This window comes from Salvelinus alpinus, chromosome 4 (assembly GCF_045679555.1).
Source record: "Salvelinus alpinus chromosome 4, SLU_Salpinus.1, whole genome shotgun sequence".
Taxonomy (NCBI): domain Eukaryota; kingdom Metazoa; phylum Chordata; class Actinopteri; order Salmoniformes; family Salmonidae; genus Salvelinus; species Salvelinus alpinus.
In genome coordinates, this window is record NC_092089.1 from 61,877,171 (window position 1) to 61,902,632 (window position 25,462).

Here is a 25,462-nt window from a genome sequence, read left to right on the forward strand (position 1 = left end):
TATTTACATACTGTAAAATTCCCAATTTTCTTTTTGGGGTTTTTCCCTCCTGGACAAAAGACATACCAACATATTTCATTTTTTTTTTTTTTTTTTTTAAACAATGTTGTTCTCCAAAATACTTTGTAAAAACATGGTGGTCTGACAATGTGGAACAAACATGGCTGGTCATGGAGAAATTTGTTACGTCAATAATACATTATCTTTGCTTTTCCCTCTTTACCACAGGCTCTTAGAAGGCACCGATAGTTCCCATGCCAGATCTAATAGAAGAATAAATAAAAGATACCCAGTAAGGTAGAGTTTTAGTGCAGTGATACCCTTTGATCGAATCACATGAAAGAGAGAGGATCTCATCTATGAGTTCAATTCAAAGGCTTGAAGATGGCACGAGTACAAATACACTGAAATACACTGGCTATCAGGAGAGGTGGTGCATCTTCTGCACCATGAACAAGAACCAATTGTAATTTCAATTCTACACTGTTACACTGGGCAATAGATAAAGGCCTGAACATGAAGATGCCTTCTGGTACGGTATATACCGTATACCGGAGTACATGGAAAAAGCCACGGGATGGTTTTTCAATACCGTCAAAACTATTTATTTGAAGTTTTTCAATAAATTGTCATATTTGAAGCTACATTTTAAGTTAAAACCTGCAGTCAACTTGTGCAATACACGTTAGGAGTTAAAGCAGATTGCGTTCTTCATTTCACCTGTTATTTACCATTATGAAGCTTACCATTATGAAGTTCCCCAGAACAGTTGAGCCAGTCACGTGCCTGTTTGTAAATAGCACAACGGGAGACGGCGGGAGCTGATGAGTCCATAGCGTTCTATATCTATCAGCGAGTCTCTGTCGTGCAATTCACTACTAAATGTTTGCCGTCAGAAGTCAAAGAGCTCTGGATGAGTTGTCTGTACAGCTGCCATTTTCTTCCCTGTGCTTCCTACTTGCATTTTTTTCTCCTTTGTTCTTCTCCCCTCTGCTCCGTGTGCACATCCTGCTCTTCTTTCAGAAAAGCATGCATCACAACTTCGTTCATTTGCACAATTTCTCTCGTTCACTTTCGCTTGTAAATGTCCACACTCGACGAAAATGACATTCGGTAGCTACTAACTATGCTTGTAGGAGCTGGATTTGCTTGTCTTTGCAATTCGTTTATGTTCGTTTTTTCGCTAGTTAGCATTTAGCTAACAGCATCTACATGATTTTGCTATTAGTTTGCACTACTTTTGTTAGCATTCTTGTAATAGAGGGCCTTTGGGCTTTTCTTGCATTTTTAGCGCCACCTTGTGTGCTATGCCAGTAATACCGTAAATCCAGGGATAAGAGAAGGACAGTAAGACAATATGAAAAGCTGGATACCGCTGAACTTACTGTATCTATTCAGAAAATGTGTTACGGATGTATGATCTTAATTTGATCACTCTTTTGTTGAGGAGAATCTTCCTGCACTTGCAGTGTATTTTAGGTTTAAAAAGGCTTCTAAAATGTGTAATTTCCACTTTGAAATGTCAGACTTGATTTGCGCTAATGAAAAATGCATTGCGCAACTAAAAAAAAAGTCCATTAATTATAATCCACATAATAATTCACATTTCCTGTTGCTGCAGCATTATTTTCCTGCTGTAGCAAATGGGCTCAAATTAAGATCCTACATTTGTAGGTACGCTGCCATAAAATCGAACACTTTGTTTTATTCTAAAACAGAGAAAATTGCTCAAAGAAAAAGCCTAATCTACCAAGAGCGCATAACCTAATTAAAATGAAGGCAATCAATGCCTAGTGCTCCAGTCCAATCAGTGTTGTAGTGGTTCCTGGAGAAGTGGGTATACTCAAACTTTGACAAAAAAATCCCCAAAACGGCCTGCCCGGCGAAGGAATGGCGCCCTGTGTGAAAAATTATATGAGAAACAGTGACATGTATTCTAAAATGATAAATCCCATTCTGGTCTTTCACATTCATGCCAACCCAAGCCGTACCGTGCTAGCAAGCTAATAGTAGGCCTACTATTGAAATAGATCAATTAGGCTATCAACTGAATCAGAAATCCACAGGTTTCACACTTTTAAATTTTTTTATGAAAACAACAACATTTTATGTTCTAAGTCCACAACAATGCTTAAACCACATCAGGAGACCACTTTTGTGATCTGGGAAAAATCGAAGACATTTCGATTTTTGAGTGTAGTTACTACTTTGGTACGCATCAGTGGGGATTAAGAAGTGAGTATTCGTAATGCCCACTGAACAAAAAAAGTAGGCATACGGCATATATCATCTCAGTTGATATACGGCATATATCATCTCAGTTTCAGCTGCATGGACATATGGGCGAATTATCATCTTTAAACAACTTGTATTTACATCTTCACATTCTCCACTGACGTCCGCTTCGTCATGGGCTGTGGTCGAGCACGATTAAGGTGCAGTATTGTTCATGAAAATTGAATCCACACACGCTGACTTTTATGTCTGGTCTGCTCGGCCGACTAACGCCATCTCATCTCCATCGTGCCATTTTGTGCTGTGGTCATGAAACCATCGCTAGCTGCTCTATGAGCCAAGGCAGGGCAGAGGGAGGAGGACGTTTAGAATGAACAGCCAGTCCAGCAGCAGAATTACTATCCTTCATTCAAACATATTCTGCACTGCCTTTGAGCACAGCCCTAATATGAAACCTCAAGTAATGTTAACAAACCAACCAGCTTTTTTTGCAGGTTTTCTGTAATGCCGGCGAGTGAGACTTGACTGTATGTCTCTCTTGGTCACAAAATGAGCCCTGCTCTAACAGGGGGGATGACAACTGCATTTAGTGCCCTGCCAATGAGCTGATGGATGGGCTAGTATCTGGGAAATGTCTTTCTCCCCCAGCAATATTGTCCTGTTCTGTCCTATCATATCCTTAGTAGTGCTGACTGGGCTATCTTCACTGTGCTAGGGCTGGAGGTACCTCCAGTGAATCCCTCTGCACCAGGACGTAACAGCCTGGGGGGGCTGCAGGGGCATGTACTTCCCTCCCCTGGCACTCAGACCAGCCCAGTAACACCCTCAGCCTCAGGGAAGAGTTTCAGACACTGTGCTACAGTATAGCAGCAGCTCACCAGCCAAATGCAACAGTGTCTGTCAGGCCAAGTACTGTGTCTAGTTTAAAGCTTTTACACTACGACAGAGGACACACGCTAAGCCTATAGTTTTTCGACAGAGTTGTTACAATGCATTACACTATTCCCTGACAAGGTTCTGCATGTTTTGGAATCCCTAGACATGCCTATATTACACCACAGCAGACAACCGTAGAAACAGGCAACAGTGCACGGACAGAGGACGCTTTGAAAAGTGACAAACAAAATAAGACACCTTGCAAGGCACTGGCTAGCAGCTTGATGTCACAATGCAGCACTGAATGACAAATGAGCCTGTGCAAAACCGCGGCCACACAGTCGATACGGAGAAACAGAAGGCAGGCGGACAGGCAGACTAACACGTCAGGAGGACGACACTATCCCTGCTGCCGCTGGCAGCATGCACAGGTAGGTACGCTGCGCCTACGCAACTTCACATGCAACACACTTTGCCCTTGGAGGACATTCAACAGAAAACACGGGAAGATAGAGAGATAGCGAGAGGGGGGAAAAAAAGGGAAAAGAAGAGGGAAGAGCAGGAGATGTCCCTGCAGATGAGGGGAGAGGAGGAAGGGTAAGAGGAGAAGGGGGACTCACAGTATCTCCAGATCGCGCAGGGCTCGGAAGGCTCCATCTTCGATACAGCTGATGTGGTTGCTGTCCAGTTGCCTGAGGAGAGATTAGAGACAGGAGTCAGCGGCAGGTCTGTCTGCAGGCGTGGAGGCGGAGGGTGGAGGGGGCTGCTGGAGGTGAGGGCTGCAGGAAGAGTGCCGGTGGCTGGGGATGAGTTTGGCTGGGGTGGACTGGTGGTAAGTAGGCTATCGCCAGGCAGCGCACAGCACACACTCAGATCTCAGCTCTCACCTCTGTCTCACTGCAGCCTGCCAGGTTAGGAAAGGACCAGCTGGCTAAAGTGGCCTGTCTGGCTGCAGCCTATCACCTCACTCTCTACGCTGCCCCGTGAGTGGAGGAGAAGGAGAGAAAGAGAGAGAGAGAGAGAGAGAAAGAGGGAGGAGGGGAGTTTGAGAGAGAGAGAGAGCGAGAGAGAGAGAAAGCGAAAGAGAGAGAGACAGACAGAAGGAGAGTGAACAGGAGGCTGGCTAAAGCATACAGCCCACCCCGTCTGTCAACTCTCTGTAAATATTAATTGCATTTTCTCCCTCCCCCCCCTCCTGTTCTCCCACTCCTCCCACCCCTCTACCTTTCTATTTTTTGAAAGTCAGAAAGGGAGTAATTTCATTACATTAGAGCAGCCAATCCATTACGAGCTTTTACCGGCTCTGTCACTGAAACAATTTAATTAAAGGAGAGGGTTCGTAAATCAGCCCGGACTCCCAATGCTCAGAGCACTCATTCCTCTTCCTTCTTTTCCTTTTACTTTAATTTGCAGGCCTAAGTATGCAGTCCCCCCCCAACCCCCATCTCTCCACCCTTCCTCTCTCCTCTCTCTGCCCCCCAAAAAGGAGATGGATGGAAGACAAGGCACCACAAAGGGCAGACATTTAGAACACTCTCCCAGACCGTTTATCCAGACTCCAAAAAGCCTCTGTGACATTTAACCTGTTACGTACACAGCCTATGCATCTTCTGCTCTAGGCTATAAAAAATACCATATCTCCCTCCTCTAATCTCCTCTTCCTAGACCCATCTCCTTCTCTTCCCCAATCTCTCCATCCCTAATCCTTTTTTACTTTGCTTTCTATCTTCTCTTTTCTTCTCTTCCCTTGACTCTCCTCTAGTAAAGCATCTGTTTCCTGTCTGGTCCTTATCTCTTAGCCGAGGAGACAATACATCCATTTGGAAAGCGTCCCCCCCAAGAGAGGAAATGAAATAGGTAACATGTTGAATTACAACGTCTGCCGACAGATTGTGGGTTGACGCCTCCTATGAGATTATTCCTTCACACTTGGGTATAAAACATTCCGAGTGAAATATTCACAATGAAAACGACCATCTGTGTAGGATGGAAACAAGTAATGGTGTGGCACAGTACATACAAACGACACATTGGAAGCGTGCTTGTCAAGCTTCGTCTAACTTCATGATAAAAATGTCTTTGAAATAAGTTCATAATTAGTAAATGAGTATCATGTGACCTGTATAAATAAAGAGAGTCGCAACGCCATAAACTCGGTGTCGTTTACTGGGTAACGCACCAACGTTTCGGCGCCACTGTGCCTTCTATCATGTGAAACCTGACAAACCTAAAGGGAGGAGGATACCATGATCAAAGCTTTTTTTGTTCTTTCGACCCTTTACCTCTAGTTTCCATTTTAGGAAACATCTTGAAGGCGTACTGAGTACAATGCCTGGCTCTGCTCAGCTTGCACTCTCTAGGCTCTAAACAATCATCGTATCATGAGAGATTATTTCTGTTGTCTGACAGCTTAGTGAACTTGGCTCCCTTCGAGGGATCGTAGGGCCACTATCAATCCCATGTACAGTATAGGGCGGGAGGATAGCTATGTGTGTGTGTGTGTGTGTGTGTGTGCGTACACATTACGTGTGTATGTGTAATGGGTGTTATGTGGGGGGAATGAGAGTACCACATTTTATTTCCTTCCATCTAATTACGTTGGCCTTTAATCATCCCAGTCATAAGCAGTATTGGCAGTTTGATGCTTCTGCATTCCCAGCCCCATATGGAGGAATTTGAAAAGAGGAGAGAGATACAGAGAGAGAGTAGAGAGAGAGAGCGAGGGAGTTGAGAGAGAGAGAGAGAGATACAGAGAGAGAGAGTGAGAGAGTAGAGAGATAGAGAGAGATACAGAGAGAGAGAGAGAGAGAGAGAGAGAGTAGAGAGAGTGAGAGAGTGAGATACAGAGAGAGAGAGAGTGAGAGAGTAGAGAGATCGAGAGAGAGATAGATAGAGCGAGAGGGAGAGAGAGGTACAGAGAGAGAGAGGCAGAGACAGAGACAGGGACAGAGACAGAGACAGAGACAGAGACAGAGACAGAGACAGAGAGAGAGAGAGAGAGAGAGAGATAGAGGGAGTGAGATACAGAGAGAGAGAGAGTAGAGAGAGAGATAAAGAGAGAGAGAGAGAGAGAGAGAGAGAGAGAGAGAGAGAGAGAGAGAGAGAGAGAGAGAGAGAGAGAGAGAGAGAGAGAGAGAGAGAGAGACAGAGACAGAGACAGAGACAGAGACAGAGACAGAGAGAGAGGGGGGGGGAGAGAGATCCAGAGAGAGAGTAGAGAGAGAGGGAGAGAGAGAGAGAGAGTGTAGAGAGAGAGAGGGAAAGAGAGATACAGAGAGAGAGTAGAGAGAGAGAGGGAAAGAGAGATACAGAGAGAGAGTAGAGAGAGAGAGGGAAAGAGAGGGAGAGGGGAGCAGTCCTTAACAGTACCGACCCACTCAGACCAGCCCTATTCATCTGTCACGGGGAAGGATGGAGCAGGATGCTAAACCAGCAGTCACAAACCTCCCAATTCATTTGGGGACCCGGTTGATCGACGTTCATCAGCTAAGACAACAGGAAGTGAATGAGAGGATCCGTCTCTGTGGTGGAGGGAGCGGGGAGCGCGGTGGAGGGCGGCTGGCCGGAGCTGGAGTCCCTAACAGACAGGGGCGCCATCGCAAAATGGCACCCTATTCTCTATATAGTTCAGGGAATAGGGTGCCATTCGGGACACAGCCTTATAGAGGCTACTCCGCTGTCACTGGGCTGGGGTGACTGAGAGACTGAACGGCTTCAGGAGGAAGGGATGGAAAGATGGAGATAAATCACACAGCCAATCCACAGCTAGCTACCGTGTCCTGATTAGCACAGCTAGAGGGCAGCACAGACAGTGGCTAGCCAGTGTCCTTCTGTAGATGGACGTGGACGCAAGGCCTAAAGACTCTCTCTACTAATACTGTGTGTACTTGGACAAAGGGGACACTGCAGAACCCTTCTGTATGTGAGAGCCCAGTAGTCTAGGAGCTGTGCGTTGCAGCTGTGTGTTGGTGTCCGTAGCGTGGTTCAGTGGGCAGAGGCCTGGGTACAGCGGTACAAGTGTGCCCGCGGTGCTTATAGTGTTGTGTGGTGGCGCGGTCAGGTAAGCTGCGCCAGAAGCAGTCGGCGAGCTGCGGACACAGCATTCTGGGTAGGGGAACATGGAGTGAAAGACAGAGGTGGAGGGTGGGGTGGGTTATGAGTTATGCACATGCATTGTTTCCCCAACCAGCTGCAGAGCTGGACTCTCAATCACACCTTGCATTTAGTTGATATAGCATTAGTGAGGCCGCAGTGTTTAGAACCAGAGGGATGTCAATGCACTGGTCTCATATATGGCAATAACTCACTGTCAGCCCAGCCCAGTGGAGGTTTGGTTTGCTGGCTGACAGAACTCTCTATACTGCCACTATCGCAACATAATGTCTATGTTATGTGCAGATAACCTTATAAGACCTACAGTGGGCAGCCATTTTGTTGCTGATTGACAACACTGTGGATTGGCCGATTGTGTGTCGGATAGACGGATACAGAAGTCAGTCAGCAGCGTGTGTGTGTCGAGCTGACACTTAACTGAAGCCAGCCAAGGGCGGCAGGCCCAGAAACCCCAGATAAAGATCCTGTCTGCTCTGACATATACAGATTTGTGACAAATTTGTCTCATTTGTTGAGAGAGCAGATTAGAGTAACAACCTCTGCCAGTTTCTTGGCAGTTTTTTTTTTTAAAGGAAAATAAAGGCAATCTGATAGCTGAGGGAAATTAATGTCACTCCAGTTTTCAGTAGCCAATAAAGCTTTCTCCAGGATATCAGGGTTGGGATTACGAGTGTGGGGAGAGCGGTGTGTCCCTACTTCTGTAGCGCAGTACAAAAGGAGGGCATTAGGAGAAAGAGGGGAGAGCATATGAGAAAATCAATGCACGGGCCAACTGGGACCTGTCAGGGTTTTACTTTGGGAGGAAAATGGAGGGTTGGACTGTTTCGGCAATTAAATCAGGAGTCACCTTGCTGTGCTGTGCTGGGGCTGGGGCGGAGGAGCCTGAGGAGGATTGGGAGGGGGGTGGGGGGGGGTGGGGGGGGGGGGGGGTGACGGATGGGGGTTACTAAAGAGTCTCAGGCAACCAGTCACTGTCTCCCTTCCTCCCTGTCTCCTGTGCGCTCTGCAAACAGCTGAAGGACTGTGCTAAATGCTCCAACCCGGCGACGAGGCTGCTGTGATTGCCAGTCCCTCTCTCCTTTCTCTTTTACTCATCTCTTTCACTCCTCTCTCTCTCTCTCTCGCTCTCTTTGATGAGTAATGAGCAGCTCGCTCTCCATTCATCAACCGTTTCAGGGAACGGAGTGTGGTTTTTTTTGGTTGGGGGGGGGGTAACACAGGGAGATGGAGGGGCACCTCTCACACACGTTGACCTGTGGAGATGAGTGAGGAGAGAGAGAGGGGGGGTGGGGGGTCTCATCTGGCCAGGGTCAGAGTGGGGGGAGGGAGCTGTGAGTGACACTCTGTTAACTGAATCTGAGAGGGGGAGGGGCAGAGGGCGGTGGAGGGGAGCCTCATTGAGTGGCAGCGGTGCCCTAACACAAACAGACAGGCACTCCACTTATTTTCAAACACAATTACTCTGCCCCGAGCTTTAAAGCCAACCTGGCTGACTGTCGCTCCTCCACGCAGCGCAGTGCATAACATGAACCTCTCTGACTCATGTCCTTAAAGGAGATGCCTTACTTTATCACACTCTCTTTCGGAATAGAAAGCACTGTGTGGCTCTGTTTATCTGGTGGATTGCAGATTATCTATAGCGCCACAGGCAGGGACAGGAGATCTGGTAGGTAATGGAGGCCAGCTGACTCCGGTCTGTCCTTTATTCTCTCTCTCTCTCTCTCTCTCTCTCTCTCTCTCTCTCTCTCTCTCTCTCTCTCTCTCTCTCTCTCTCTCTCTCTCTCTCTCTCTCTCTCTCTCTCTCTCTCTCTCTCTCTCTCTCTCTCTCTCTCTCTCTCTCTCTCGATGGGGGGGACCTGAGTGGGTTCCTGTCAGTCTTTAAAACAACATGCAGCTGCATTCTCATAAAGATAACCAAAGGGTCTGGTTCAAAAAGGCACCTCAGTTCAGCCCGGCAACACTGAGAGGGAGTTTATATAGAAAGAGAAGCCAGGTTTCGTTCTATGGATACGTGCCAAAAAAGGCACCCTATTCCCCCATAGGGCTCTGGTCAAAAGTAGTGCACTATTGGGAATATGGTGCCTGTTGGGACGCAGCCTATCACGTGAAAGGGAAAGTGGATGATGATGATGATCGGATAGTGGAGGAAACCACCCAGAACTGACTTACAACCCAACCCTGGGAAAAGGAACAGACCGAACCTGGCTGATTTACATACTAGTGGTGATCCTTAGCTCCAAACACAGTGGTCGGCCCATTAAGCCTAAACTCAACAACACGTCTCTCTATTAATTGCAGTGAATCATCGATAAGCCCTCCTCTGATTGTCTGATTTGGGGCTGAGTTTTGGGGAATGCAATGTTTATTGTTCTGGGCGACGAATGGCGGCCATTGGCTGGGAATTGCTTTCTCTTTCTCTCTGATATTCTGCCCAAAACCATCGCCCGGCAACATGTGTGGGGAAGCGTACGTTGGCGTACAACGGGCTCTGGTCTGGAGATAGGGCGTGTTTAAAAAAAATCATAATATCATCAGACTCCATGCAAATCAGAAGCAGCATCTCACCACTAATACTGAACTGAGGTAACCATGTGGGTGAATCCTGTCAACGAAATGAAAACAGAAGGCCATCTTACTGTGGCTTGTTGACAACCTGGGTTGTAATTCCCTAAGCAGGAGGAATACATTTGTCAGTGTATTAACTGTGGTGTTAGTTATTAGAATCTCATGAATCAATGCATGAATAAATGAATGGACGAATGAATTAATGAATGAACGAACGAATGAATGAATGAATGATCGGACGGGAGACTAGATAATTGTTCCAACAGACCTGAACCCATCTACCTCTGCCAAATAACTTTTTCCACACTTGTTTTTCACAGAGAAGCCACGCCAGGTGCTTGTTAAAGTGCTTTCTATATACGGAAGATAGAGGAGGATGGAGTGTGGCTACTTACAGGTTTTTGACAGTTGTGATCCCACGGAAAGCCTTACGAGGAACCGCCTGGATCTGGTTCTCACTGAGGTCTCTGGGGAACACAAGATAAAGACGAAGATGAAATGTTAGGGGGTTGTTTGAAGGCCCAACTCACATTTCAGAGAGGCGAAGCGGTTAAGAACATATGGGCATTTTGGAGCATTCTGGGGCTCCGGCGTTCTGCTGAGGAGTAATGATAGCCATCCCTTTGAAGTCTAAAATCAAATTGTTCTACAAACCATAAATGTCATATCTTCCCTTTCCTCTCTTCCTGCCCTCTCAGATCCCCCTCTCTCTCCCTCTTCTGTGTGTTTTTGTGTGTGTGTGTGTGTGTGTGTGTGTGTGTGTGTGTGTGTGTGTGTGTGTGTGTGTGTGTGTGTGTGTGTGTGTGTGTGTGTGTGTGTGTGTGTGTGTGTGTGTGTTGGGGATACATATGTGTGTGTACGTTTTTAATGTAAAACATTTCAACATTTTTATCTCAAGTAGAAGAACCCTTCAATAGGGTTCCATTATTCTCCAGGAGAAATGAAGCAATCACATTGGGTTTGAGTAACTTGAGAACGCATGATAGAGAAAAAGAACACACGCAAACTAAGACACGGCAGCACATTATAATCCTGACAGTTTTCCTTCTCCCTCTATGCATTCGGTCATGAGCCAGATGATTTTGGACATGTCACAATGGTTTTGCTTAACTTTATTAAGCTTGTTTGTTTGTAGATGCTTGTCGGGCAAACATCATTTTGAAAAGCAAAATGCAATTACTGGGCAGGGAGGAAACAAATGAGATATGGAATATCTGGGGGGATAATCAGGGTGTCTGTCTCCCAGTCATGTCTGCTCCACATAACAGAGAGAGACCACCGGTGGGCTTAACCCGACTGCTCCACTAAGGCAGTTATTTATCTTACAACTTGTCCTTGTGGTAAAAATGATGTGGGTAAAACGAGGCGCGAATTAAAAGTACGAGTCTCGGAGCATCGCAGCACCATTAGGTGCAAAAACTCGACGTACAGTACACACTTTTTGGAAGCGAACCACTCGATTTCGTTCGGCATCGAACACGTCACCCTCCCCAAGGAGAGGGGGTGACCTCAACAATTTATTGTTAAAACGAGAGGTTGCCTGGATCTCTAATTTAAAGACACCTGCTCCGTTCGGTCTCAACGTAGACTTTGATCTGAAGCCATTCTTGTGATAATTGTGATTTTGCTATTGTAAATGTTCATAGACCTATATAGCCAAATTGTATCTATGATCGTATGCTATCCATTTACTGTATGTTCTCTTAATATCTGTAAATTAACCAATGATATGATTACAGACACCTGTGTGTGTCCTTTGACACTATATAAACTAGTGACCCGCAGTGTTTGTCATTATACCCTGATGAAGACAGCTTGTCTGTCGAAATATTGGTTATTAGGTTATTAAATGATTGCATCTGAGCTCCTAGAGTGTGCGGCTCTCCTTTTATTTTTCAAGTGTTCTACTCCGCCCGCCAGCACCTCGCCTAAACAGGTGTGAGTTTCTTTCACCTCCAGCTTAACACTGTGGAATTCTGCCAGCCCATGCTCTCTCTCACTCTCTCACTCTCACTCTCTCTCACTCACTCACTCACTCACTCACTCACTCACTCACTCACTCCTACACTCACTCACTCACTCACTCAGCACTCACTCACTCACTCAGCAGGATCAATAAGTTGACCCCCAAACACAATGGTCGGCCTAACCTAACCTCTCTCCTTCTTCCTTCTGGCAGCCTATAATTATGAATTAACCAGAGTATTGCCAGCAATTTCCTCTCAGGATATTATAATAACACCATTAATTGGGTACCCCCCCCCCCCCCCACCTTCAATTACAATTGGGTGTATGTTATTAAATGGGAGCCCAATCAAGTTGTATTAGTGCCAGAAATCTTAATTAGTGTGTTCTAATATACAGCTTCAACCTGAGTCCAGCTTTATTGTTCCTGACGTTTTCAATAGCCTTGCATTCTTTGGCCAGGGCCTTTGTTTGAAAAGAGATGCAACAATCTCCATTACCTCCTTGAGTTGATCTAAACAGCATGGGCTTTTGTGTATCTTTGACTCAAACTATCTGCGATGTATAACGAAGGCAAACATTTGAACGAGCGTAACTCATAATGAGCCACTTTAACATGCAGCACAGATGGAAAATGTATTCCGTGTTTATACCTCCGACACATTGGGTAAGAATGCATATTTCCTCCGACTGCTTTACCCATTGCGCTCACTCTGACGTCGACGGCATAGATGCAAAAGAATACTTTATTTTGTATTTTCTTTCTCCCATTTTTGATTCTTCTTTTAGTCTGTTTTGTTTACATTTTTCATGAATGGCGGGCCTCAGGTCCATTATGTCCTCTACGCGCGACAGAGAATGAGAGCCCACGGCTTTTCCCAGTTCTAATAAATGTTTTCTTGTTTTGTTTACTCGGCTGTGTTTTCTCCATCCTACAGAGAGAAAAAAATGAAATCATCCAAGCTAAATAAGAACCGTTATGAAATACAATCTCGCTCTCTGCGGTTTTGAGCAACCTCAAACCCTCGCGCACACACACACACGCGAAGTGGATGGGATGGGGAAGCACAATCAACAATATGCTGCCACATAAATGATGTATCTGCCACAACTTTCTGGAGGACATCATAAGTTCTCCCCAAAACATCACAGCAACATGTATGATGTAAATCATATAGATAACATAACATACAACATAGTACATGTTCTGCTATCTGTTGAGCAGATGTAGACCTCGCCTACTTAATCTCATCGCTAATGTTCTTTGATATTGGCGAGATACTGCCGCTAATAATCTGGGATAAACATCTGCCCACCAATCCTTGTTGAGCAGCACATTACACCGTGTGCTTGGCAGGCCACGCTGCTTTGTTACATGGTGTATGGATCCTTTGTCTGTATCCTTAGTGTCTCATGTTATTTTAGGTGAGTCAGATCTCCACCTTCAAAGAGACGAGACTATCATCTGGCTGAAATTGGCTTCCCGCCTCAGAGTTAAAAGGACACGCAGACAACAAACACTGTAATATCCACACTACCCACCCACTCAAACACACATGCACGCGGGAACACACACACATGCGTGTGTGTTTATTCAAACACACACAAAACAAAAACAGAACACACTCATCCACAAAAAACACAAGCAAACACACGCGCGCGCACACACATTTTGGAGTGGGGGAGGAGAGCGGGAGTGCATCGGTCTCCTGACACTGACAATCTGCTTGCAAATTTCGTTAACTTGATTTTCCTTTCACCCTCCTCTTTCTGACTCGCAGGATGGCTGCTATAAATCTCCTATTGATTCCATTAAAGCCTCACATGTCCAGACAAGCTGGCAGCGCAAAAACATATTACTGATAAAAGCCTAGCAACACACTCAAGGATATCTTACGCACGCTACAGGGAGGAGCCGTCCTCGTAGCGGGCAAACACACGCACGCGTACACACTGCATAAACACAAAGAGAGAAAGACGTTTGGGATTTACTGGTAAACGTGATCCAAGTTTATTCAATTCAATTTTCTCAACAGACGCTGAAAAATAATGAATGGCATGGCAACACAATTCGGGTTTCTATTTTTAGTTATCGCGGCCTCTCCCTTCACTGAAGATGAGAGGGAAAGTGAGAGGGACAGTGAGATGAGGAAAAGCACCATTTCAATTGAAATTGAAATACACGGAAAGTGGAAAACGGCTCAAAACCTCAACCATCATCAACACGCTTGGCCCAATCATATTATTTACCACCGTAGTCAAAACAGACATATGTCCCTCTTCATAACCCTTATTTACGGCATGCTGCCATAAAGAGAGGATATATACACCCAGTTGTTGATTCCATACCGCTGACTGGTCTGCTACCTGCCTATCTAGGGTACCTATCAAACAGAACAGAACGGGAGGGGTGTGCTATCTCGGGCTTGTTGCTCTCGGCAGAGCTATTATCTGCATGCCAAATTTCATTTCCAGCTAGGCTCGTCAGTAGCTTTCTGTTGCCTGCGAGCCACACAAACAACATCCACATCCCAGTCCAGCCCACCACCACCCCACCCCAGCAGGCCCCAGACCAATCCAGTCCAGGCCCATACTAATCCAGTCCAGGCCCAGACCCCCTCTCTGGGCACAGTTAGTGGCAACGTCCCAAATGGCACCCTATTTCCTGTACCCATAGCGCTCTGGTCAAAAGAAAATAATTTGGGATACACCCAGTGACCTACTGTACCAGTGCAGCAGGAGGAGGAAAGATGGGAGATGAGGATGAGACCAAAGGCTCCCTCCCAGCTATTTCTGTCTCTGATATTAGATTACATTATTCATTTGAAATAAATGACACTAACCAGGTCAACCCCCATTGCTTTTATATTACATTTACCCCCTCCTCCCATATACCCCCAGCTCCAGGGAGGACAGACAGTTCAACATGTGAACCTAGAGTGGCGGGAATGGAATGGAGTGGAAGACACTGCAGGGCTCGTTAGTGTTTATCACAACACTCTGACTGGTGTCCTCCGTCACCCCTCTTTCCTGTCAGGGAAACATAAACCGGGAGCTCCGTAACATGAGGAGCCATTATATGATTGCATACACTGAGTGTACAAAACATTAGGAACACCTTCCTAATATTGAGTTGCACCCGCCTTTGCCCTCAGAACAGCCTCAATTCGTCGGGGCATGGACTCAACATGGCGTCGAAAGCGTTCCACAGGGATGCTGGCCCATGTTGACTCCAATGCTTCCCACAGTTGTGTCAAGTTGGCTGGATGTCCTTTGGGTGATAGATGCGGGAAACTGTTGAGCGTGAAAAACCCAGCAGCGTTGCAGTTCTTGACACACTCAAACCGGTGCACCTGGCACCTACAACCATACCCCGTTCAAAGGCACTTACATCTTTTATCTTGCCCATTCCCCCTCTGAATGGCACATATACACAATCAATGTCTCAAATTAACCTGTCTCCTCCCCTTCACATACACTGATTGAAGTGGATTTAACAAGTGACTTCAATAAGGGATCATAGCTTTCACCTGGATTCACCTGGTCAGTCTATGTCATATCATGTTACTAATGTTTTGTACACTCAGTGTATATAACCCACGCAGGCCCGTTTGGCCCCAGGTTGATTGGGGCAGGGAGCGTATATGTATCAGGGAGGCATATTTGTTTGATTTCACATATCCATGATGTCGGGACACATTACCGGTGGCTGGCACTAGCGAGAGCTGACAGGGTTAAGACAGCGTCTAGGCGCCTGCCAGGCCGCCGCTCCCCTCAGACGCCCAGCCCAGACCCAACGAAGCTGCCTGCCTTATGAGATGCACATTTCACTTTTCTTTCATTTCTTTCATTAGAGAGAAAAAACCCCAGCAATAACGGGGTAGAGAGAGGACCCCAGAGGGGCTGGGGATGGGGGAGCGTTTTTTGTTTTATGAAACCCGAGACGTCTTCAGCGGCTGAATCGGCTGACTCCGTGCAACTGCGGGCCCCGCCAGGCCCGTCTCCATTAGGGTACTATCGCCAATGAGGTGTGCTCTCTTGTGTCACAATCCCCATTTTCTTCTGTTATAAGAGGCAGGCTCTCTCACCCTCTCTGGGGAGATGTAACATTATTCAATATAGATATATAAAGAGTATAATGCATATTGAACAGTGGGTGGCTCATATTTCAGTGTTTTACAACCCGGGTAATGGTGATGATGGGGTAGAGAGAGGAGTAGTGTGTTCTCTCGATGCTGCAGCAGTGTGCTCGGACTGCAGTGAACGACTGGGAAGTATCGGTATTGGTTTACAGCCACTTTTGAAAAATGGAGACAAATTAAAAATGCTATGGATTTCTCCCCTCCTCCAAAGGCTTTAAAGTCTAATTGGCTTTCAGGACGACAGTAGCTCTTAATTAGGTTGGAGCATGAAGGAGTGTTTTCACGGGGATGATGGGATGGCGCAGGCAGGTGGAAGGGTGGATGGACTGTGTGACGGGGAGCTACTATGGTCAGATGGATGCCTCTTAGTTTCAGCATGGAGCTCGGGTCTGGACATCCGTCTTTCACACAAAGACACAAGCCCTGGAAGACCCGATCAGGCCATTCACTCTCTAGTCTATCCAGTCATTCGGCTTGGATTGTGGTTTCTCACTTCACTTTTACACGGAATTCTATCTCTTAAATAGAGGGGGCCTCATAGTTTAGAGATGAAATACACGCAGGAGGTGGCAAAGTCCCAGGCAGGAACCACACGACACACTGGGTTTGGGCCCGTCGATCTGTGCCTCACATTTAACATCTAGCTGGACCATCATGTCTCTTTTCCCGCTGCTGCAAATTTCGTCTCGAGGTTGGCATGTCTGGCAGAAGGAATAGAGAGCTTGATTGTTACTATCTTCTGGCTGACATTTAAAGAAGATTAGGATACGTTTGAGGCTGTATTATAAGCACAAAGGGATGGGAGGGATGAAAGGAGTCATATGCACGCAAATGTAAAGTACATGTACCGTACTTGTAGTTTAAAAATGTTCGCCCTCCATACTTAACCCTCCACTGCGGTGACGACAATGACAACACAGGCTATCGGGATTCTACTAGCGATGTGGAATTGGGTTAATTAAAGAACAAGATTGTGAGTGCAGGTGTGTGTGGTTGTGTGTGTGCTTGGGACAGAGAGAGAGAGAGAGATAAAGCAAAGGACATGAAAGTTGGGACATCCGTGCCGGTTGATCATCCTTGGCAGGCCTCTGTCCTCGGCTTTGTATTCAGCTCCAGCCGTTTAACTCCTCTGCCCTTGCTTAGTGTCTTACATCTACCCCAAAGACTCCTTGATTTAATTAACTCGCTGCTTTATGAATAAAAATATTCCACTATTGATCATCCTGGCTGAGAGCTGACGCAGGCTAAAGTGGGACAGCTATTCGGTTCATTACACCGCCACCGTCGTCCTCCATCCCGCATTTCTTCTGACGCATAATTTTTGAAAAATAGGAAGCTTCTAAATCATCGCAAATGGTCTCAAACACTCCCTTGGGTGCTCCAAGCTCTCTGCTTAAGATTTCACATTCCTTTGCTGCCTCCCAAGAAATAGCGGGCAAATGGAAATTATAAATGGAAATAGTTTTTCCCCCTTGTAAGTATCTATTATGTTTAGTTGATACTTTAATTAAATTGGATAGCTTAATGTGATTTATCCTGATCCATACCCTTTATAGTTATAAAAGCCTTTTTGGCTCTGGTTCCAAAAAACGTCAAACAAATTTAGTTGAGTTACTAGAGAGAAAAAATAGAGAAATAGTTGGAGAGGTTGGGCACACTGGGTCATTTGTTATTGGTTCATTTACTTTAATTTCTTGTGTGCCATTTGCATTAATTCTCTTTCTACTTCGTCTTCTTCTTCGGGACGGAGGGTTTACGATAGATCAGGCTTTCAGGAACATTTATGGTTGCAATAAATTGTCAGTTGTAAGGGATGACGAGACCGCATGAGGACAGAAGATCTGTTTGTCTGTTACGCCAAAGTGATTGGAGAGATGCCCCTGCATAGGCAACTGGGAGGGGTAGACACAACATGGCTGACACCATCGCACTTGGCCACCCAATGGAGAAGGAGTGAACCCCTTACACTACTAAAAAGGGGAACATGTGAGGATAAGATGGCTTTGCTAATCAGATAATGGGATTGAAGGGCTCTTTAGATAAGTGGGAGGGGAGGGACGGGGAGGGGAGGGCTGGTGAAACAGCTGACACCGTGGTTTTCTCTTTATATGCATCTGGGGAGCCTTCAGCACCCATAAATAATACTGAATAGATTAGTAGATTGGGTTTTGGTGTGTGTGTGTGTGTGTGTGTGTGTGTGTGTGTGTGTGTGTGTGTGTGTGTGTGTGTGTGTGTGTGTGTGTGTGTGTGTGTGTGTGTGTGTGTGTGTGTGCGTGTATATGTGTGTATGTTATGTGTGTTTGTGTGTGTGGGTGTGTGTGTGTTTGATGGGTGGGTGTATATGTGTGTATTTTATGTGTGTTTGTGTGTGTGTGTGGGTGTGTGTGTGTGTGTGTGTTTGGTGGGTGGGTGGGTGGGTGGGTGGGTGGGGGGGACGGGCTAGAGAGACAGGAAGGGCAGTAGAAGTTCTAATGCATAGAGATCCTATTCAATTATTCTAATTCCTAATTCTGTGTTTTAATCCATCTCACTGCAGGTCAGGGTTGCCACGGAGACCAAGTGCCATGCTGCTGGAGGTCCTGGAGGTCCAATTAACTTAGAGGAGAGAGGGTGCAGGTGCTGCCGCGGCTGCTCCCGGAGAGTACATTGTGTGGCTGAAGAGAGATAGTCGTGTGTTTGTGTGTGTGTGTGTGTGTGTGTGTGTGTGTGTGTGTGTGTGTGTGTGTGTGTGTGTGTGTGTGTGTGTGTGTGTGTGTGTGTGTGTGTGTGTGTGTGTGTGTGTGTGTCAGTGGAGGCTGCTGAGGGGAGGACGCTTCATAATAATGACTGGAACAGAGCGAATGGAATGGCATCAAACACATTGAAAACATGCGTTTGATGTGTTTGATACCATTCCACCTATTCCGCTCCAGCCACTCCCACGAGCCCGTTCTCCCCAATTAAGGTGCCACCAACCTCCTGTGGTGTGTGTGTTTGCGTGTGTGAGTGCACATGTCACACACAGCCTGGTGTAGATAGTGGATTATGTGAGGAGTCTGTGTCTTGGCCACAACACTCCCAAAAGGCATTAGTACTACACTACAGTACTGTACCCAGGTCAGATCTGAATCCCAGATACACATGGTGATATAGAGCATAGTGCTGAGCGATTAACCAACATTACATTTTTTTTTTGGGGGGGGGGGGGGGTTGTTAAATAACTAATTGACCAATATTGGTTCAATTACTTGAATTCCATTTCATTTGGTTCTTTTCTGAGTCCAACGCGCTTTCTCTAGAGAGAAATCAAATCATTCATGAGAGAAATCAAGTCAATAACTATGTAGGACGAAAGCAAATATTCAACCTAGTTCAGCGCATTAACTACAATGACCATAATCCATTGCGCCTGTTTTATCCAGCTCAGAGATGGATACACTTCTATGTCTGCTAGGTTAGGTTAGATTAGAGAGAGGAATGTACACAACACAACAACTAGAGAAAGAGAGAGAGAGGGATAGAGACAGTTTTTGAAAGTATGCCTTAGTAACTTTGAAGAATTAGTCAAATGATTTTGTCAGACAGCTCTGCAGCATGTTTAGGCGCTAGCCTGGCTAAATAAGATGACTAAAGACAGTACAGTATAGGAAGCACAGAGATAATGTTGTCTGGCTGTTTGGATACTTCCTGAGCAGAGATGAGATGATGACTTTAAGGAATGAAAAATAATAAAATCATCAAATAAAAACAAAATAATATATACAACTGAAATATTTTATTAATTTCATAGTAATTTCCGATTTTTCTATTGATGTTAACCCAATGTGGACCTGACAGAGACAATGGAATCATTTCAATGTTTTGGCAATTGAATATTCACTATGTTTGGCTTTGGAACTTCAATTGAAAAGCTCGGTTATTAAACAACTAACTGACCGATGTTGGTTCAATTACTTGAATTCCATTTAATTTGATTCGTTTCCAACGCGCTGTAGACACAATCTGTCTACAGTGACCACACACCACATCAAAACCTATAGCCACCATCACCATCTCAATGCCTCAGCAACTCCCGCTGTCCTGCCTGTCAAACCATTGCCGGGCAGGATTCAAAGACACTAACAGCCTTTGAAGGGTGTTTTCATCATTGTAGGGCATCTCTATGAATGAAACACTGTGTGTTGTTGGAGAACCAAGAGACCATTCTGAATCAATCCAGTGATCCCAATTAGTATAGTCCAATACTAAATGTCTCAAAGAAGCTCCGTTTCACCCTTACTTTCATTTATTAACATATCTGACCATACTTCATTCCTTATAATATATAATGTTCCTGGTTGAAGACAGGTCGATGGAGGGAGGGATGGATATAGGGAGGGAGGGCTGTTTGGTTGTTTCTCGTCATCTAAAACCCCCTAATCTCTTTATAATTACCATAATCCCGTTAGCTGCAGTGAGTGGCTAATGTCAAGGCTAACTGGATAAGAATCCAGGCTGGTCCTGGCAGCCCTCTCTGGCCTTCCTAACTCACACTGAGGCTGAGTCCCTAGTGGCACTCTATTCCCTACATTGTGCACTACTACTGCACTCTGGTTAAAAGTAGTGGACTGTATGCACTCAGCCAACTAACTACTCAGCCACCGGTTAGCTGTTCAGGCCAAATTGGAGGTGTCTGGATCCAGAAACAACAGTGCAGGTAAACAGCGCAGAAAATCCCAGTTTTGTGGTCTCTCTCATTTCGAATTCATGAATTCATAGAATTCACTCAAGATTCTAGTTCACAACTAGTAAGTACACATACAGTTTGGATTAATGCGGGATGCTTTAATAGCTGTAAATCAAAACGGCTGATCAGCGTTACTGTTTTAACGGGAAGAAATACAATTATACATCATTCATCTACGCTGAGTGTACAAAACATTAGGAACAGCTTCCTAATATTGAGTTGCACTCCCCCAATTTTGCCCTCAGAACGGCCTCAATTCCTCGGGGCGTGGACTCTACAGGGTGTCGAAAGCGTTCCACAGGGATGTTGGCACGCGCTTGACTCCAATGCTTCCCACAGTTGTGTCAAGTTGGCTGGATGTCCTTTGGGTGGTGGACCACTCTTGATACACACGGGAAACTGTTGAGCGTGAAAATCCCAGCAGCGTTGCAGTTCTTGACACAAACCGGTGCGCCTGGCACCTACAACCATACCCCATTCAAAGGCACTTAAATATTTGATCTTGCCCATTCACCCTCTGAATGGCACAGATACACAATCCATGTCTCAATTGTCTCAAGGCTTAAAAATATGTAACCTGTCTCCTCCCCTTCATCTACACTGATTAAAGTGGATTTAACAGGTGACATCAATAAGGGATCATAGCTTTCACCTGGATTCACCTGGTCAGTCATGGAAAGATGTTTTGTACACCCAGTGTATATTTGATGATCACAAATGAAGAAAACCATACAATAGATGTGATTCATTCATTCACGTCCGATTGCTCAACTGTCCATCAACAACAACTATTTAATTCTACCCAGACTGTTTAAAAACCACATTCATGCTATTGTACCACGGAGCTAAAGAGTGATGTAGAGAGAACATTAGAATATGAAAATCCCTCATTCAACCAGGGACAAAAATCAACATGGACAGGAGTGAATTCTCTTCATATCCAATCATGTAATATCACAAATCACTGGCTTTTCTAATTCACGGTGGTTCGCTGGGAGAGCATATGGTGCGGAGGAGAGATGATTTAGTAGAAATTAGAGCTGCTAAGACCACAGTGCCCAGGAGCATTAGACCTAAATCTAATAACAGAGATATGGAGAGAAAGAAGGAGAGAGAGAGGGAGGAAGATAGATAGAGAGGGGGGGTGAGAGAGAGAGTTGCGAGGAGAGAGAGAGACCGAAAGACAAATAGTGAGAGAAAGAGATAAAAAGAAAGCAAAAAATAATGAAATAAATAGAGGAACGAGTGGGTTGAGTAGGTAGAAAGGAGGGAGTCAGGGATCTCTAGAAAGGTCATAGAGGAAGGTGAGGACAGCAGTAGAGGTCCAGTGAGAAGTTACGTTTCCTGCAGGAAGGCTGTGTTGTTTCTCCCCGTGCACCTTAATTATCCTTCATGTGATTCTAGCAGGGTCAACACCATTCCACCAGCCTGGTCATTAACATGTAACATAACCTGAGAACCAATGAAAATGTACGCACTCACTACTGTAAGTCGCTCTGGATCAGAGCGTCTGCTAAATGACTAAAAAGTAAGATGTTAATTGCAACCAGAGAACGTGAAAGGAAAAGAGAAATGCTACAACAACCCGGAGAGAGAGAGATAGAGTGACTGAGAGAGCATGGGGCCAGGCCCCCAGGGGCCCCAATCAGTACACAGCTCTGCTATCACATGGTGGGGGGGGGGGGGACAAAGCCACACGACCCCAACATGCTAAACCATAAGCCCCTGCTCCTTTCCCCACTTCCCCACAACCACAATATGCACTACTGCCATTGTACAGAAACGCAAACAGCTGACGGCTCCCATTCGTGGATAATTGCCCCAAAACCTGTTAATATGAAAGAGAAGAACAACAATACGCTTTACAAGGCTTTGCTGCTAATTTCGCTCTCCAAGTTTTACCTCACGTCTTTCAACCACCCCCTGGACCGCACACCGCACACCAAAATAAAAACATCTTTAGACATCACTCTAATTCATCGTGACTAGCTAGAAAGATATTTCCCGATCACGTTGTGAGATATTACTCCACATAGTGCAATTTAGAACATTGTGATTAGATACAAGCTAGAGAAAGAAACGTTGGCTAATTGTTGGGCTATTGGGTTACAGTAAGATGATACTCCGCAGCACCAGTCTAGTGTCACATTAACACTGGCTAGCCAACGAACGAGACAGAGAGAGAGAGAAAGAAAGAGAAGGGGAAGAGAGAAAAAGAGAGAAAGAGAGAGAGAGAGAGAGAGAGAAGGGGAAGAGAGAAAAAGAGAGAGAGAGAGAGAGAGGACAGAAGCCACTGACGCAGCCTGTACAGGCCAGTTCATCCACAAGATGGAGCTCCATGGCTTCTCTCTCGCTCTCTCTGTCATCCCGCCCCAGCCACACAATCAATAAATTAATCTGTTTATGGGATGGATGGCAGAGTAAAGTATTTATTCAGGAGGGAGGTAGAGTTAGACTACATTCTAGGCCCTGTGCCTTGGGAGGCATAATATTTCTCCACATGTTTAGATGTGAGCACATTAACACAGCAGAGCGCCTCGGAGAAGGGTGGCAATTATGACGCCCTCGCAAGTATCTGTAGATATACGGAGAGCCCTGACTGACTGACCGGCTGACTGACTGGTTGACTGTTCTGGAACAGCTCTCACAACCACAGACGCTAAGCCAAACCCAAGGCAAGAAAGGTCGGCTGCACCAGCCAAGCTTTAAATGACTAGTGACGGTAAAAATAGGTTAAAAATAGTCCCAGAGGGACATCAGGACACGTCCTTACTAAGCGGTCGGGGAGAAAGAGGTGTAGCCTTGTAGGAGTTTGTACTGTACTATTGCAAACTCAGAACCGTTTGGCTGAAGTTGGGGCATTGGCAGTGGGGTTTTGAGGCTAGAGCCAGGAGTCTCTCAGGTTCTCGTAGTGGTACTACAGTACAGTATGTTGCCTGCCCTGTCAGTAGGGCTGGCTGGGATGAAGGACAGAGGAGAGGGCACTCATGACCCCACCCTGGGAGCACAGATGGACAGACGGACGGACAGACAAAAAGATAGACAGACAGACAGACCGACAGATGGGCTGGCCTCTCCTCTGTACCCCCAGGGCTCAGTGGAAACAGTTGAGTCACTGTATACGTCCCAAATGGCACCCTATTCAATATGTAGTGCACTACCTTTGACCAGGTCCCATAGGGCTATGGTCAAAAGTAGTGCACAATGTAAGGAAAGGGGTGACATTCGGGACACAGTCTGTTGTCTCCACACCTGTGTGCTTCTGGCGGTGGGGTGGGCAGGGCGGGCAGCTAATAGGATCCCAGCAGGGAGGAGAAGAGGAGAGGTGGAGTGGGTCTCTGGCTGGAACAGTCCTCTTACTTCCTCCATGTAGAGATAAAAGAACGAGGCAGCGGCCATTGGAAATAAGACATCAGCAGGGAAGGTAACACTGAATATCACCGGGCCTGAAATGAAAATCCCTGACTAGATTGCCTCCATGATATCTGGTGCGTGGGGGCAAGCCATGTAACACTAGGCCACAGTGTTACACAGAGAGGTAAACACTGCTCATAACCGAAACACAGCTCAATGGAGATGGCTATCTCACAGGGAGATGAATGCAGAGCTGTGTGGCTGGTGCATGCATCTTGTCCATTGACACCAAAAGAGAGTGTCAAGGCAACACGCAACGTACACTGGGCCTTGTTCCATCACAGTGAACTACTCAAACATTAACGTTGGCCATCAAGTTGCCTGGTTCCCCTGTGTACGGTCAAAGCTTCCTGGAATCAAGAGTGAAATTGAATTTATTGGAATACCCTTCCTTAATCGAATCAGTGGACGTGGCACGTGTGGCACGGGCGGGCCGGGCGGCAGTTTCCTGTAGGAAATGGGCTGGTGTGTAAACATACTAACAACAACCCTATCCCCCCTTCCACACACACACATCCAATCACCCCTCCCTCCCTCACCGAGCCAAGATACCAGTCCTAGGGGAGAGGAAATCCAATTGCAATCCACACCTAGTCACGGGGCATTATGGGCACAGTTCCTCCCTGCCTGCCGGGGCGGTCTGTGTTTAGACTGCCGAGTATAATCACCATCAACTCATGCACATCTCATCTGACTGGGGCACCAGGCCAGGGGTCCTCACGGCTGACTGCTGCACTCAGCTAACACACTTCTGACCATTCTGCCATTACCACTGGCCACTTAACATGACCTACTGTCTTCCCTTGGCTCAGAGTGGCAGTGTTACTCTGTTACGCCTCACCATTGCATCCATCTCACTTCCTCTCATTTGAACAAAACACGTTCTGCACAAACCCAACATTTCCTGCGCGGCTCACTCGGCTCGGCCATCTTGGTGCTTTTCTTCCCCTTTTCCCTCGATCTCCGGTTGTGCAGAGACACTACGGAGCAGTAACGCCCTTCTCACTGTCATGTTTGTTTTGAAAGTGTCACTCAGGGGGGCCAGGGGTATCACTTTCCTCAACACATTCCAACAATAACTCTGCCCGGGTTTCATTTCTATCGCTTGAAGAGGCCATGAACGCGGAGAAAGTTTGCACTCTACATACTATCCCTCCGACGGCTAAACGTATAAAAGTGGGGAATATACGTGTGGCGCCCTGGGCATTTAGGCATTGATCAAATATACAGCTTGTGTTATACTTATTTCTCTGGTGGAGTCAGACAGACGTGTTAGGGGCAGTGTGTGTGTGTTATTTTGTCTGGAGGTACTGCACTTATATCTTACTGGGAGGCCTAGGGAAGCCATCCATTAATGTCCCTCTGATGGGAATGAAATGGAGGGCTTTTCACTTGGAAGGAAAGAAGTAGCTCTCCGTCATAGGTTATTTATACCTGATTAAGGCCT

General features: G+C 46.0%; 1 protein-coding gene across 3 annotated transcripts in view; it reads right to left on the reverse strand.

The window, feature by feature from the left end:
- The window catches only part of LOC139574083 (slit homolog 3 protein-like), a 195,694-nt gene that overhangs the window by 69,691 nt on the left and 100,541 nt on the right, over window positions 1–25,462 (reverse strand). For 2 of the 3 annotated variants that reach the window (XM_071398247.1, XM_071398249.1), the window contains exons 5-6: window positions 10,185–10,256; window positions 3,732–3,803 (exon numbers count right to left, since the gene is read on the reverse strand). In XM_071398247.1, the coding sequence (XP_071254348.1) occupies window positions 3,732–3,803; window positions 10,185–10,256 (144 nt within the window). Of the gene's footprint in view, window positions 1–3,731; window positions 3,804–3,998; window positions 4,109–10,184; window positions 10,257–25,462 lie in introns of those variants that run through there. The other variant, XM_071398250.1, reaches the window with a different exon arrangement.